At 45.4% G+C, this 15,174-nt stretch overlaps 1 protein-coding gene and 1 long non-coding RNA gene across 2 annotated transcripts in view; one reads left to right on the top strand and one right to left on the bottom strand.

Annotated features, from left to right (window-relative positions):
* Window positions 1-295: 295 nt before the first annotated feature.
* LOC125619173 lies at window positions 296-8,273 on the bottom strand. Its single transcript, XR_007350684.1, has 2 exons — window positions 8,224-8,273; window positions 296-396 (listed from the first exon to the last, which is right to left on the bottom strand). It is a non-coding gene; the product is annotated as an uncharacterized LOC125619173 (long non-coding RNA).
* Window positions 8,274-12,083: 3,810 nt separating this feature from the next.
* Window positions 12,084-15,174, top strand: part of LOC107143342 (signal-regulatory protein beta-1-like) — a 13,925-nt gene continuing 10,834 nt past the window's right edge. The window contains exons 1-3 of the mRNA XM_048811202.1: window positions 12,084-12,372; window positions 12,981-13,295; window positions 14,207-14,527. Of these exons, the coding sequence (XP_048667159.1) occupies window positions 12,309-12,372; window positions 12,981-13,295; window positions 14,207-14,527 (700 nt within the window). The 5' untranslated portion in view covers window positions 12,084-12,308. The remainder of the gene's footprint in view (window positions 12,373-12,980; window positions 13,296-14,206; window positions 14,528-15,174) is intronic.

The raw sequence follows: 15,174 nt of genomic DNA, 5'->3' as shown, positions 1-15,174 counted from the left end.
TTCCATATCTTGGCTGTTTTGAATAAGCTTCAATGAAAATGGAGAGTAGATGTAAACATACTAGTTTTATTTCCTTTGGATGTGTACCCAGTAATGGGATTGCTGGATCATACGGTAGTTCTATTTCTAAGTTTCTTCATATATTTTCCATAATGGCTTTGATTCCATCACCTGCATTCCTTCGGACAGAGTGCAAGGATTCCTGTTTCTATCCAAACTCATCAATACTTACATGACCCCTTCAGTGTCCACAGAATCAGCAGTAGTGACCCCTCTTTTGATCTTTTTTTTCTTGGTGCGAGGGATTGAATTTGGGGTCACTCGATCACTGAGACACCTCCCCAGCCCTATTTTGTATTTTATTTAGAGACAGGGTCTCACTGAGTTACTTAGTGCCTCTAGTTACTTAGACCCTGTGGCTGGGGCTGGCTTTGAAGTCGAGATCCTCCTGCCTCAGCCTCCTGAGCCTTTGGGATTACAGGCGTGCACCACTGTACCTGGCTCCTCTTTTGTTCTTGATGTTGGGGATTTGTGTCTTCTCTTTTTCTTTCTTGTTTAGTCTGACTAGAGGCATCTCAGTTTTATTCATTAATTAATTAAATTAATGAAGCATTTGGCTTCATCGATTTTCTCTACTGTTTTCAATTTAATTGATTTATATGATAATCTACATTGTTTTCTTCCTTCTATTAGATTTAATTTCTTGTTCTTTATTTTTCTAAGGTATAAGTTTAGACTGTTGATTTTAGAACTTTCCTCTTCTCTAATTTACACACGAATGCTATAAATTTCCTTCCAAACACTGAATCCCGCCAGTTTGGACAGTTTGTGTGTTCACTTAGTTCAAAATATTTTCTGATTTCTCTTGAGACTTCTGTTTTGACTCATGGTTTATTTGGAAGTGTATTGTTTCATTTCCAAATCTATTCAGTGATCTTTTTGTGACTGATTTCTAGTTTAACTCTGTTGTGGTCTGATGACATAATTTTATGATTTCTCATCTTTTTGATGGTGAGGTGTGCATGTTGGGGTCCAGAACATGGTCTGTCTTGTGATTGTTCCCTGTGCACTTGAGCATTTGGCTGTGATTGGATGGATATAATCTAAACCAAGCAAATGTCCATCAGTTGATCAGGGAATAAACAAAATGGAATGGTGCAATGGAATAGTATGTCATAAAGTGGAACATTATTCAGCCACAAAAAAGAAATGAATTACTGATAACACACTACAATATGGGTAAAATTTTAAAACATGTTAATGAGATCAAGTTCATGAACAGTGCTGTTCAGGCTATTCATAGCCTGGCTGATTTTCTGCCTGCTTGATCTTTTAATTACTGAAAGAGGGGCTTTGAAGTCTCCAACCATAATAGCAGATTTGTCTATTTCTCTTTTCAGTGCTATTAATTTTATCTTGTGAATTTTGATACCTTATTGTTTAGAGCTCAAGATCATTATCACCTCTTGGAGATTTGAGCCATTTATTATGTAGTGTCCTTGTTTATCCCTGTGATCTTCTCCATCCTAAAGCCTGATTTGTCTGACATGGATGTAGCTCTTCCAGCACGCATCCTTTTGATTCTGAAAAAAAAATAGGGGTAGAATTATCATACCATAAAATTGACCCTTTAAAAGTGTACAAGTCTATGTTTATTAGTATATTCAAAAAAAGGTACAGCCATTGTCACTACCTAATTTTTGAACCTCTTAATCATCAAGAAGAAATACCATCCCTGTAAGCAATCACTTCCCATTCCCCTCCCCACAGCCCAGGCAACCACTAATCTACTTTCTATCTCCACAGATCTGCTTATTCATACAAATGGAATCATAGAGTGGGATTCCATATTATCTGCCTTCTTGCACTTAGCATGTTTTAAAATTTTACCCATGTTGTAGCGTGTTATCAGTAATTCATTTCTTTTTTATGGCTGAATAATGTTCCATTGTATGACATACTATTCCATTGCACCATTCCATTTTGTTTATTCCGTGATCAACTGATGGACATTTGCTTGGTTTCGATTTTGTGGCTCTCATGAATGAGGCTGCTGTGAACATTGGCATATGCATTTTTGTGTGGATATGTTTTCAAATCCCTTAGGTATATGTCTGAGCATTGAATTGCTGAGTTACATGGGAACCCTATAGTTAACATTTTAAGGAATCACCAAACTGCTTACCCAAGCAGATGCACTGTTTTACAACTCACTAGCAATATAAGAAGGTTCCATTTTCTCTGTTAACACTTGTTATTCTACATCTTTGTGTGTGTGTGTGTGTTTGTGTGTGGTGTTCTCCTTATTTTGGTTATATATATATTTATATCAATCATAGAATTTGCCATTTTAATAATTTCAAATGCATAACTCAGTGGCATTGATTATATTCACAATGGTGTGCAAATGTTGCCACTATCTATTTCAATTTTTTTAAATACCCAAACAGAAACTCTGCAACTAATAAGGAGTGATTTTCAATTCTCTCCTTCCCCCAGCCCTGGTAACTTCTAACCTACTCTTTGTCTCTGTGAATTTACCTGTTCTAGATATTTCATATAAATAGAATTATATACTATTTGTCTGTTTGAGGTACCATTTTCAATTCTTTGGGGCATAAAGCTAGGAGGGGAATTGCTATGTCACATGGTAATTCTGTGTTCAGTATTGAGGAATTGGCAAATTTTCTATCCTGTCTTCACCATTTTACATTCTTACCATCAATGTACAAAGTTCCCAGTTTCTTCATATTCTTATCAACACTTTGTTATTTTCTGTAAAAATATTTTTAAAGCCATCCTGGTAGGTATGAAATAGTTTTGATTTTGCATTTCTTTAATGATTAATGATATTTGAGTACCTTTTCATGTGCTTATTGGCCAACTGTATATCTTTGGAAAAACTTTCATTCAAGTCCTTTGCCCATTTTTTAATTGGGTTCTTTGTCATCTTTTGTTGTTGAATTGTAGTAACTCTTTATATATTCTGGATATTAACCCCTATTATATATATATATATATATATATATATATATATATATATATAATTTTCAAATATTTTATCTTATGACATAGGCTGACTTTTCACTCTCTTGGTAATGTTATTTGCTTCACAAATTTTAACTTTGATTTTAATTTATCTATGTTTTCTTTTGTTGTTCATGCTTTGGTTACCACTGCCAAATCTAAGGTTATGAAGATTATGAAGATTTCTGTCCATGTTTTCTTCTAAAACTTTTATGAGTTTAGCTTTTTTATTGAGGCTTTGATCTATTATGATCTAAGTTTTGTGATCTATTTGTGATCTAAGTGGTAGAGATCCAACTTCATTCTCTTGTTTGGGGAAATCCAATTGTCCAGGCACAATCTGTTGAAGAGACTGTGTTATTGGTTGACTGACTTATCACCTTCATCAAAAATCAGTTGGTCATAGGTATATAAGTTTATTTTTGAACTTCCAATTTTATTTCATTTGTCCATATGTTTATCCTTATGCCAGTATCACAGTGTTTTAATATAATAGCATTATAGTAAGTTTTGAAATCTGGAGTGAGTCTTCCAATGTTGTCTCTCTTTTCAAGATTATTTGGGACTCCTTGTGATTCCACATGAATTTAAATATTGGCTTTCCATTTTTGCAAGAAAGTGTGTCTGGATTTGGATAGAAATGGATTGTTTGGGTGGTAATGGGATACCTTTCTGTTTATATGTCTTTAATTTCTTCTAGAAATGTTCTGTAGTTTTCATTATTCAAGTCTATCACTTCCTTGGTTAAAGTTATCCCTAGGTATCTGATTCTATTAGATGCCATTTTAAAAGGAATTATTATTTTTTCATTTCTTTTCCATATTGTTCATTGATGGTATATAAAAATATAGCTGATTTTTGGATATTAATTTTGTATCCAATAACTTTGCTGAAATCATTTATTAACTCTAGTAGTTTTCTTGTCGATTCTGTGAAACTTTCTATAAATAGGATCTGTGAGTGGAGATTATTTCACTTCTTCCTTTCCAATTGTTTGCCTTCTATTTATTTTTCTTGTCTAATTACTGTGGCCAGAACTTCTAGTAAATGTATCTTTGCCTTGTTCCTGATCTTCGGGAAAAAGCTTTTGACCACTGAATACAGTGCTAGCTTTGACTTTAAAAAAATTTTTTTTTCGTAATTGCCCTGTATCATTTTGAAAACCTTTTCATCTATTCCTATTTTTCTGTCTGTTTTTATGATGAAGGGGTTTAGATTTTTGTCAAATGCTCTTTCTGCATCACTTGAGATAATGGTCAAATGGTCATGTGGGTTTCTGCCTCCTCCCTGTGCCTTTGCTCTATTAATGTGAGGTATTACACTGACCTTTTTTTTTTTGTTTGTTTGTTTTTTCTCTTTTTCTTTAATGCGCAAGTACCCTTGAATTTCTGAGATAAATCCCCTGTGGTCATGGCATATAATCCTTTAAGAAGATTTCTGAGTTCGGTTTTCCAGCATTTGACATCTCTATTCATAGGAAATATCGGCCTATAATTTTCTTTTTCTTGTGATTTCTTTATCTGGCATTAGAGTCAGGTCATGTCATGTCTCATAGAATGGGTAAAGAAGTATTCCCATCTTAAACTTGCTCTCTCTCTCTCTCTCTCACTCTCTGGTGGTGGTGCTGGGGATTGAACCCAGGGTCTTGTGCACGTGAGGCAAGCACTCTACCAAATGAGCTATATCCCCAGCTCTTCTTTCTATTTTTGAAAGAATTTGGAGGGGATGGAGTTAATTTGTCATTAAATATTTGGTAGAATTCACAAAGGAATCCATCATGTCATGGGCTTTTCTTTGTTGAGAAGTTTTTATTACTACTGTTGTTATTATTACTACTGTTGTTATTATTACTAATTAAATCTTTTTACTTGTTAAACATCTGTTGAGATTTTCTGTTACTTCATAAATCTGTTAAGGAAATTTGTATATTTCTAGAAATTTGTTCCTTTTACCTAGTTATCACATTTGTTAACATTCTGTTGTTCATAGGACTCTCTTACAATCCTTTTTATTTCTATAAAATTGGTTATATGTCCCTATTTTAAACTCTGATTTTAGTCATTTGATTTTTCTTTTTTTTTCCCCTTAGTCAATCTAACTAAAAGTTTATCTTTTTTTTGAAGAACCAACATTTTATTTCATTCATTTTCTATATTGTTCTTCTATTCTTTATTTTCTTTATTTCTGATCTCATCTTTTCTAATTTTTTTCCTGCTAGCTTTGAGTTTGGTTTGATCTTATTTTTCTAGTTCCTCAAGGTATAAAATTAAGTGATTGATTTTATGTCTTTTTTTCTTATTTAATATGGATATTTATAGCTATAAATTTTTCTTTAGGCACCACTGCTGATACATCCATGAGTTTTAGTGTTTTTTTTTTTTTTTTATTTGTCTCGGTCTTTTCTAATTTCCCTTGTGATTTCTTCTTTAACTCATTGGTTGCTAACAATGTGTTATTTAATTTCCATTTATTTATAAACTTTCCAGTTTTCTTTCTGTTATTGATTTCTGGTTTCATTTCATGGTAGAGAAACTTTATATTATTTCAGTCTTTTTAAATTTGGTAAGATTTGCTTAGTTTCTTAACAAATGACCTTTTCTGGAAAACGTTTTTCCATTACAATCTTGAACACATTGATCATAGTTATTTTAAATTCCGCATCTGACAATTCCAGCATCTGTGTTACCTCTTAGTCTGCTTCTGATGATCGTTTTGTCTTTTCAGTGTTTTCTTTTTCTGGCCTTTTGGCACCTATGGTAGGCTGAATAATGAATCTCGAGATGGGGGATTATCCTGGATCTTTCAAGTACACCCTCAACATAATCATATAACTCCTAAAAAGAGAGAGGCAGAGTGAGGCAGAATGAGAGGCAGAAGAGGAAAAAGTGATAGGACCACAGAGGCAGAGATTGGAGTGATTTGGTCCAAGCCAAAGAACCTGGAGGAGGTAAGAAAAGACTCTCTCTTGGTCTTTCAGAAGGAGCAAAGCCTCCCATTTCAGCTCAGTGATATTGACTTTGGACTTCTGGCCTTCAGAAAAGTAAGACAATAAATATTTGTTGGTTGCAGTCACCAAGCTCATGGTAATTTGTCATAGCAGTCTTGGGAAATCAACACAAGTATGCCTTGTGAGTTTTTGACAAAAGTTGAGGGTGTCCTATGGGATGATAAATTCCAAAGAAAATGGACCTTTAGAGAGAGGATTGATGTTAATCTGGCTAGGATGTGGGCTCCACTTAATGCTTGGTGGGCAGAAATGGCCTCAAGACTCCTTATTGTCTTGTTTTCTTCTCCTATCTTGGCCCTGGAGCTTTCTGGTTGTAGTGCTCTTCAGAGTCTGGGTCTTGCAGCTGTGATCTGCTGATTACACTGCAGCCTTATGGATGTGGTGGTCAATTGTCAGGGAGTGTTTTAATATAGAATCTTTAAAATGGAGAGTTCCTCATCAGTAATCAGGAGACACACAAGATGGAAGTAAAGATTTTATTACTCATAGGTCCTGGGGGTACATGGTACATCCAAAGGCCACCCACACAGAGGTCAGGGAGCACAAGAGAGACTGGGGGACCCACGGGCTAGTGCCCTTGTTGGATCGAGAGTGAGATCCAAATAGGTTTCCTGTGGGGAATTTTAATTGGTGGGTTTTAAGCAAGTAGGTAGGAGTCCCTGGAGGTCAGCCTCGACTGAGAGGTGGACACTGTGGCAAATCTGCAGTCCCTGTGCGGCTGTCAAGTAGGTTGCACCAGGCTGTGCCACAGGGAGGTGGTCACCAGGAAGAAGTTGAGTTAGGCAGAGATACCTACATCAACCACAATGAGGAACTAGGACGAAGGTGACACTAGAAAATGTCCAGGGTGACTGCGTCCTGCTTCTTAAATGAGAAAGCCCAACCTATGTTCAAAACGGACACCGAGGCACTGCACAGTGCTAAGACTCCACCGTGGGGAGGGAGGGGTCTGTCACCCTCTAAGTCGTAGTCTTCTGGGCGCCTCTCACGGCAGAAGTGCGGCCTGGTTTGGGGTTCTTCTTCCTCCTTAAGGGGAAGCTTCTCTCGCTCCCCCCCTTTTTCCCCTCTTAGGCCAAACAGGAAGTAGGGGGCTGGGTGACTTCCCTCTGCCTGGCTGGGATGGGTTTCAGAATTGCCCTCTGGCAAAATGCTTCCCTCTGGAATCCAAAATTCCCTCTTTTCCATCCTTTCCTCCCTTCTGATTCTCTTTCTCTCTTTTCCTTCCTCCTCTCTCTCTCTCTCTCTCTGTTTCATTAACCCAGCCACCTCCTTAGGTAAGTTCTAGCAGTTGAGGAGAGGAAACAGGGGAAAGAGAACTGGGGCCGTAGGCAGCCTCTGGCTATTTCACATAGTCCCAGCATACCACTGTGCCCAGGGGCTGAGGACTTCAGCCACATCCATTGCTGGGCCCTGAAGGCTCCCGACTGCAGAAGAGGGGAACCGTGGGAGATGCTGGTGACCATAGTGGCCTCGATGGTGGACTCTCAGCTCCTTGACTTAGGTGGGCACAGGTGTGGAAGGGAAACCCAGGAGACGTGCTTTGATTGACAGCACACAGCAGGGGCAGCAGCCGACTGAATGGGGAAGTGTGGGAAGCTCCTTTCAGCTTCTGAGAAGGAAGAACTTTCTAGCAATCAATGCTGTCCCACAACGAAACCTCTCACCTGCTAAGGGCAGAACTTCCCTTCTCTGGGGGGCGGGGGTGGGACATGTGAGCAAGTCAGGGAGGAAAGTTCCGGCTGAGCAGCTGGAACAGAGAGAGGTTTCTCAACACCTAGGTCACAGCACCCTCGGGGCCGGCAGACACTGTGGCTAGGGAGGCCCCTGAGTGGGCTGGACTCGGAGTGCAGGAAGTGAAACCAGGTCTGCGAAGGCTCAAGGGACAGGAGTTCTCAGAGATCACCTGGCCCAGCCCCTCCATGGTGGAGACCCGAGACCTGGCCCCAGCTCCCCAGCAAGTGGTAGCAGAGAGAGATCAGATCAGAATCCAACCCAGGACCCTCCTGCTTCCCTTTCTTCTCTGCTTCTTTTCCAAGGTGGTCTCATCCCATGCCAGGTCTTGTTTTTTTTTTTTTTTCTGATGGAGGGGTACAGGGCATTGAACCTGGGGGCCCTTGACCCCTGAGCCGCCTCCCCAGCCCTATTTTGAATTTTATTTAGAGACAGGGACTCACTGAGTTGCTGAGCACCTCACTATTGCTGAGGCTGGCTTAGAACTGTGAGATCCTCCTGCCTCAGCCTCCCGAGCCACTGGGATTACAGGTGTGTGCAACTTCGACTGGCCATGCCAGGTCTTTGGAAACCACCCCTATGCCATCAGTCTTCAAGTCTCTCTCCACTTCCCACCTCCTGTCTCCTCCCCAGCCTAGACTCCTGGGTCCAGCAGGCCGCAGCTGGACACAGTGGTCCCTTACCTCCACCCCATTCCCCCAGCCCACAGCGGCCAGTGTGTAAAGCTTCTGTCTGCACATTGGATCCCGCCCAGCCCTGATCTCAGCCCAACGCACTGCACACAGAGGACAATGCCACCCCCTCACTATGACCTGCATGATCCCACCCGAGGGTTCTCCCATGACCACCTGCACCCACCACTGTGCCCACTCATGACCGCCCTGAATGCTGCATTCCTTTCTCTGGGACACGCTCCTTCTGGAACTCACCATGGCTCCCTTCCTGCAGGTCCTAGCTCATGCCTCCCCCCAGAGCGATATTCCTGGGTACCCTGTCTCAAACATACCCCGTTACTCTGTGTCCCCTGCCTTCTTTATTTTCCTACATGCCAGTTAACCCTCCAGGGAATTGTGCTGCTTATCCCTTCCTTGATGTCCACTCTCCCCCTTAGAATGTAGCCCTGCTGAGGACAGAGACCTGTGTGTCCACAGCTCACCTCTCAGTCCTGGAGTGGTAGCTGGTGCATCCTTGATGCTCTGTTAGGAGTCGGAGGAATGAGTCCATTGATAAGGAAATGACTTCCTGTGACACTGGTACTGTGCTAAGCCCTGATGGCTTCAGCAGGGAGCGGGCGAACGAGGAAGGGCCCTGCCCTCAGGCGGTCTGGTCACCCTCTTGGGAAGAGATGGGCATTTTGTTTGCAGGAGCCTCAGAGTGACATGAGCCCTAAGGTGATGCTGAACTGAGCCCCCTCTAAGCCTGGGTGAGGATGAAGAGTCTCCATGGGTCCCTGGAGCAAGGAATCAGATTTCAAGGACAGCTGATGAATCTTTTCTCTCTGTCGCTCTCTGGTCCCTTGGTCCCTCTGGGCAGGATAGGGGACCACAGTCATAACAAGGGCGCCCACAAGCATTGAGGGGGTGGGATCCAGTTCTCACTGGTGCTGGAATCAGGAAGAAGACTGGCACAGCTCCCCCCAGAGAAAACCGAGTCTTGCCCAGCGGCCCAGCCTGGGGGAGCCCTGTGGGTACCTTGGCTCGTCCCAGGACACCGACAGGAGAACTCTGATTTCCCCACTTCTCCTCAAGCCTTCCAGCTTCACTAGGCTGGCCACCCACAGCTCCCCACCCTCTGCGGCCAAGTCTCGGCATGACCAGCCTCCTCCTGTGGAGATGGTGTGACTGAGGCTGAGGAGAAGGTGCAGGAGCCCTTGAAGGCCAACCCCTTCCTCCAAGAGGCCTTCTTTGCTTTCTCACCAGGAGTGTGTCCTCCTTCCACTTACTCCATAGCACACGTCCTCCTTTTACTTCTTCACCTATGAGTCTGTCCATCCATGGATGAGTCCATCTGTCCGTCCATCCACCCATCTACCCATCTATCCTTCTATCCATCCATGATTACAACCATCTCTCCATGGATCCATCTGTCCATCCAACAAACATTCATGGAAGCCCTTCTGGATTCCTGGCACTTATTCACAGTAGTGGGCTAAAGACATGGTCCTTGCCTTCCGGGGCTTAGAATCTATTAAGGGTAACAGTCATAATGCAACTAATTAAAATGTTCATACGGCTGTGATAAATGCTATGCAAGAGAAGTGCCTGGACCCATTTGGGGTGTCAGGTAGCTTTCCTGAGGAAGGTCACCAAGAACCCTCTTTCCAATATGGTAGCCAAAACCATGTGTAGTTACTGAGCATTCACAATCTGGTTAGTGCTACTGAGCAATTGAGTTGCAAATATTATTTAATTTTAATTAATATTGACACTGAAAAACTAAGGCAGTATCAACTCTTTGTTGCTGTTCAACACCACTTTATTGATTTGTTAAGACGACATTCCACTTTGTGGGAAATTCAGATTAAAGAAAAAAGTATGGAAAATATCACAATTTTTCAATGCTGTTTGCATGATGACTGTCTATTGGATTAAATGTTATATCAGGTGAAATTGATTTTAACTAATTTAGTTCATTTGACTACATTTAGGCTTGGAGAGGTGAGGAAACCTGAGCAAGTGCTGAGCAGGTGCAGCCCCTTTGTAACAGGTGCACTTTGCTGGGGTGCACACCTGCGCTGGTTTCCTCTACCTCCTTTCAACTTAGCTCTGTCAAAATTCTCCTTCCTTTCCCCCCTCTGGCCCCTTAGACTCTCCCCACCTGACTGCGTACCTGCAGAACTGTGCTCTACAAAGTGGGACTGATGGATGATAAAGGACGAATCGTTTCCAAACTTTAGGAAATAGCTACTCTGGGTCAGGACCTGTTTGAGGCCTGGTCCTAACTAGTCCAGTTCAGAGCGCACGGACCTCCTGCCCTCATGCTTTCCCTGTGCTGCCCTGTGACATGAAGAGGGACCAGGGAGGGGCGCAGGTGAGGTGTTCCTGTGTTCCTCCTGCCTTTCCTGGGGGGTTCCTTCTGCCCTCTGGAAGGGGAGTCAGGGGAAGCGGAGGCCTCTCAGCAGCCCTATTCACTGTGGGTGGAGTCTGGAGGCCAGCTGCCTCCTGGAGCACAGGCCCAGGCGCTTGGGAGGGCCCTGCGGGTGCATGGCTGTGCCCAGCTTGGAGTCCATGCTGCATCTTCTGCTCCTGGGCCCTCTGGCCAGCACTCAGCCTTCCAGAATGGGCCGCAGACAGGAGGCTCCAAGCTTGGCCACCCTCATCCAGGGCAGGCCTCTCCGAGGGCCCCCTTGCCACTCTGCGAGGAGGAAGTCCACCCTGTCTCTGCTTGGCTGTCTCTTTTCACTTCCCCTTTCCGCCTGCTCAGGGAGCCATGAAGACAGATCCACAAGCCCGCTGTCTGCCGCAGGAGACACCTGGGGACAGAGGCGACTCCGCCAGCAGGCACCCATCCCCTCTGTCGGCACCCATCCCCTCTGTCCCGCTTGGCTAGGAGGGGTGGTGAGGGAGGGGGGCCTCCAGGACAGCCCTCCCCCGGGATGACAGTTCCTCTCAGCCTCCCCCTGGCACTAGCTGAGTGTACACCCCACAGGAGCTGGGGGGACGGGAGCAGGCTGGGCCTGGCTGCTTCACGTCAGCCCTGAGCTCTCCTTGCCCTGAAGATCCCCTCATTGTTTTGGAGTGAATTCTTTGTGCCCAGGAGTGCCCTGGCTGCTGGTACAGCAGGGAACCAGAGGCAGCATTTTCCTGGCAAAGGTTTTCATGGTGAAAACAGGCCCCAAACAATCCCAGGGGGAAGCCCTGGGAAGCCAGATAGAGTGGAGAAGGGGTGGAGAGAGACCAAGGGAGAGATGATTCCATCAGGGCAGGGAAATTTCTGGCTGCGCTTCAAATTCATTTTTCTCAGCTTGGAATCCACTAGACAATTCCAGGCAAGAGGAAATGCCCGGTCCATGTCGTGATGCTCTAGTTAAGTAGAGGCCAGAGGTGGCATTACAGGGTTCCTGCTCTGTTTTCATTGCATTCGGTTGTATTCGTCCCAGCTCACGTCACCAACCCTCCTGGGATCATATCCGATCCATTCTGTATTTCCAGAAGCCATCCCTGGGACAGAGAAGGCTCTCCGTAGTCCCACTATGGAGAAGTCTCCAGAAGAGGGGCCCCCACAGCTTATGTATCAGAGGACACAGAGCTAGCTGGCCTTGAGGTTCAAAGTGGAGCTCAGCCCTGCCCCAGTCTGGCCCCTGGGGCACCAGAAAGAGTCAGCACCCAGCCACAGGCAGCAGACACTGCTGCAGCTGTGGGTTTGGGGTTTGGATGGGGACTTTTGCCACAGTGACCACTTCTCCAGGTCTGGCTGGGAGTGGGCAGCTGGGAAATATAACGTAGTCCCAGGCTGGCAGGAGACCAGCAGTGGCTCTTGGATCCCTGCAGAGCCTCATCCAGGGCTGCCATCAGCACAGGTCAGGGACGCCAGGTACCTCACCATGTCTGCCTCCCCTGGGCAGGCCCTGGTCACCCTCCTGCTCACTTTCCTGCTGAGACTCACAGGTGAGTCCTGAGTCCTGTCCATGGAGGCCTTCAGAGCAGACAGGGAGGCCCCCCAGGATTACCAGATCGAGCCAGCTTGTGTCCAGGGGGAGGCTGAGGCTGGGACCTGGCTGAGCTGGTTCCCTGCCTGCCAGGGGCTATTTGGCATCTTTTTCTCAGTGTGGAGACTGTGGGAAAGGGAGATGGTGGGAGCCTGGGAGTCAAGGGAGGAACATGGGACCCAGGACGAGAGGCCGGGCTGGAGGTAAAAGAGGAGCCCAGGGTCCCCGATGCCAGCTCTGGGTCAGAGAGGATGGAAGCCAGGAATGAAAGAGGGAAAGAGCCGGATGCAGTGGCACATGCCTGTAATCCCAGCACCTTGAGAGGCTGAGGCAGGAGGATCACGAGTTCAAAGCCAGCCTCAGCAAGAGCGAGGCACTATCTCCAAATAAAGTACAAAATAGGGTTGGGGATGTGGCTCAGTGGTTGCGTGCCCCTGAGTTCAATCCCTGGTTACCCCCAAATAAAAGAGGGAGAGAGAAGTCAGTTGGGTGCAGAGTCCTGGGCGTGTCTATCGCCTCCTGGATCTGTCCCCCTCAGCACGCCACCACAACCCCTCTCTTTTGCAGCTGGGGAGCAGCCGGTCATCTCCCTGACGGGCCCATCTCAGAGGACCACCCCTGGAAATTCAGTGCCTTTCAACTGCACTGCTGGCCCCTTCAGCTCCACAAACTTCAATGTCACCTGGCTGAAGGACAGTGATGAGCATCCACCCTCAACCCAGTCTCAGATGACCGATGACAAAGGCAGGTACTTCGTAACCAGCAAGGTACTGGTGTCACTGACCGGAAAAGAGGTCTTGTCTCAGATCACCTGCCAAGTTACCCACGGGGACCTCACTGAGCCCCTGCAGATGAGCTTGAACCTCTCTGAAGTGCTCCAAGGTGAGTGGGTGGTAGAGTGTGGTGGGGGTGGCATGGGCTTTGGGGGTTTTTGCCTGAATGCCCATTTCACAAATGGGAACTGGACATTCCTCCCTTCCATCCCTGATGGACATGTATAGGGATTATAAGTCTAGGCCCCAAGGGGATGTGGCTCAGTGTTCAAGTACTGCCTGGCATGCAGGAGGCCCTGGGTTCAATCTCCACCACGGCGCATAAATAGATAAATAAATGTAGTCATATATATGATGGGAGACCATGGGTGTCTGAGGCTAGCTGTCTGGGTTTTGTCCCTAGGCCACTTTACAAGTTGTATGACCTTGGGCATATCTCAGTTTCCTCATAAAATGGGAATAAAATTAAGACCTGCTTTGTAAAGTTCCTTTTAAGATTAAATGAGTTATTCCTTATAAAACACCTAGAACGATGCCTGGCACTCACTTGTTTACCGTGGCCTGATTTTTATTCTGCAATTGTCTGGCCCCAACTTCCCTTTCTGAATATCTGTGTTCTATTCATTTCATTGCTATTTTGTTTTTGATTTTAACTATTATTCATTCAATAAGTCATGAGGAGCCACCGTACGCCAGGTCCTGTTCTAAGTGCTGTGACAGAGCGAGGAACAAGACCCTATCCTCATGGGCACGGTCTTTCAGTCATTCTTAGAATTGTATTTTATGATATGAAAATTTTCAAACTTATTGAAAAGAATATGCCAGACAGCCCCGCCCCTCCACCCATATTAATGAAAATAACATTTAACCTGATTTGCCTAATATTGAGATACAAGAAAAAAATATTTCTTTAAAAAGAGAGTGAGAGACTTTAGATTGGCCCCTGGGAAGGGAAGACCTGGAGGGGACGAGCAGGCAGGGGCCCCTCTCAACAGCTCCCTCTTTCGCTGCTCGCTCTAGTCATCCCCACCCTGAAGATCACCATGGACCCTGACGGGACTCGCATCCAGGTGCATCAGAGAGTGAACCTTACGTGCCACGCCAGCCACTTCTACCCCGCCGATGTGAAGCTCATCTGGATGGAGAACAGGCACAAGATCCCCACGGTGGAGTCCCCCCAGGTCACTAGAAACCCAGATGGGACATTCTCTCTGGAGGACACACTGCAGGCAGAGGTCACGCTGAACGGGAGTGAGTTTTCCTGCTGGGTGGTCCAGGACGAGCAGCCCCCCATGCAGGCCAACATCACCCTGCGAGCGCAGGCTTCCAACCGGGGGAAAGGTAGGTGCACCCAGCCCCTGGGGACAACATGGTTGGGGGGCTTGGAACTCAGGGCAGCCCCTGGGTGAAGGTGGAGGGAGGCAGGGTGCCCTAACTGGTGTGAAAACTCTCACATCCATCCCCAAATCGCACTCCTCTCTCCCTGCCCAACACCCCATCAAGAAAAAGGAGGGAAGTCCCCTTCCCCATTCATGCTGTCTTTGTATCAAAAAATTCTCTGTCTTAACACTTGACTCTAAGAAATGGCAGAGCTGTCCCGGCACAGTGGCGCACACCTGTAACCCCGGTGGCTCGGGAAGCTGAGGCAGGAGGATCAGAAGTTCAAGGCCAGCTTCAACAATTTAGCAAGGCTTTAAGCAACTTAGTGAGACCCTGTCTCAAAAAATAAAAAGGTCTGGGGAGGTAGTTTAGTGGTAAAGCACACTTGGGTTTAATCCCCAGTAGAAAGGAGGGAGGGAGGGAAGGGAGGGAGGAAGGGGAGGAAGGAGGGAAGGAAGGAGGGAGGGAAGGATGGAAGGAAGGAAGGAAGGAAGGAAGGAAGGAAGAGAGAGAGAGAGAGAGAGAGAGAGAGAGAGAGAGAGAGAGAGAGAGAGAGAGAGAGAGAGAGAGAGAGAGAGAGAGAGAGAGAGAGAGAGAGAGAGAGAGAG

The sequence above is a fragment of the Marmota marmota genome, unplaced genomic scaffold (genome assembly GCF_001458135.2).
Source record: "Marmota marmota marmota unplaced genomic scaffold, marMar, whole genome shotgun sequence".
NCBI lineage: Eukaryota > Metazoa > Chordata > Mammalia > Rodentia > Sciuridae > Marmota > Marmota marmota.
Note: the sequence above shows the minus strand (reverse complement) of the source record. Positions and strands in the feature narration are given on the sequence as shown.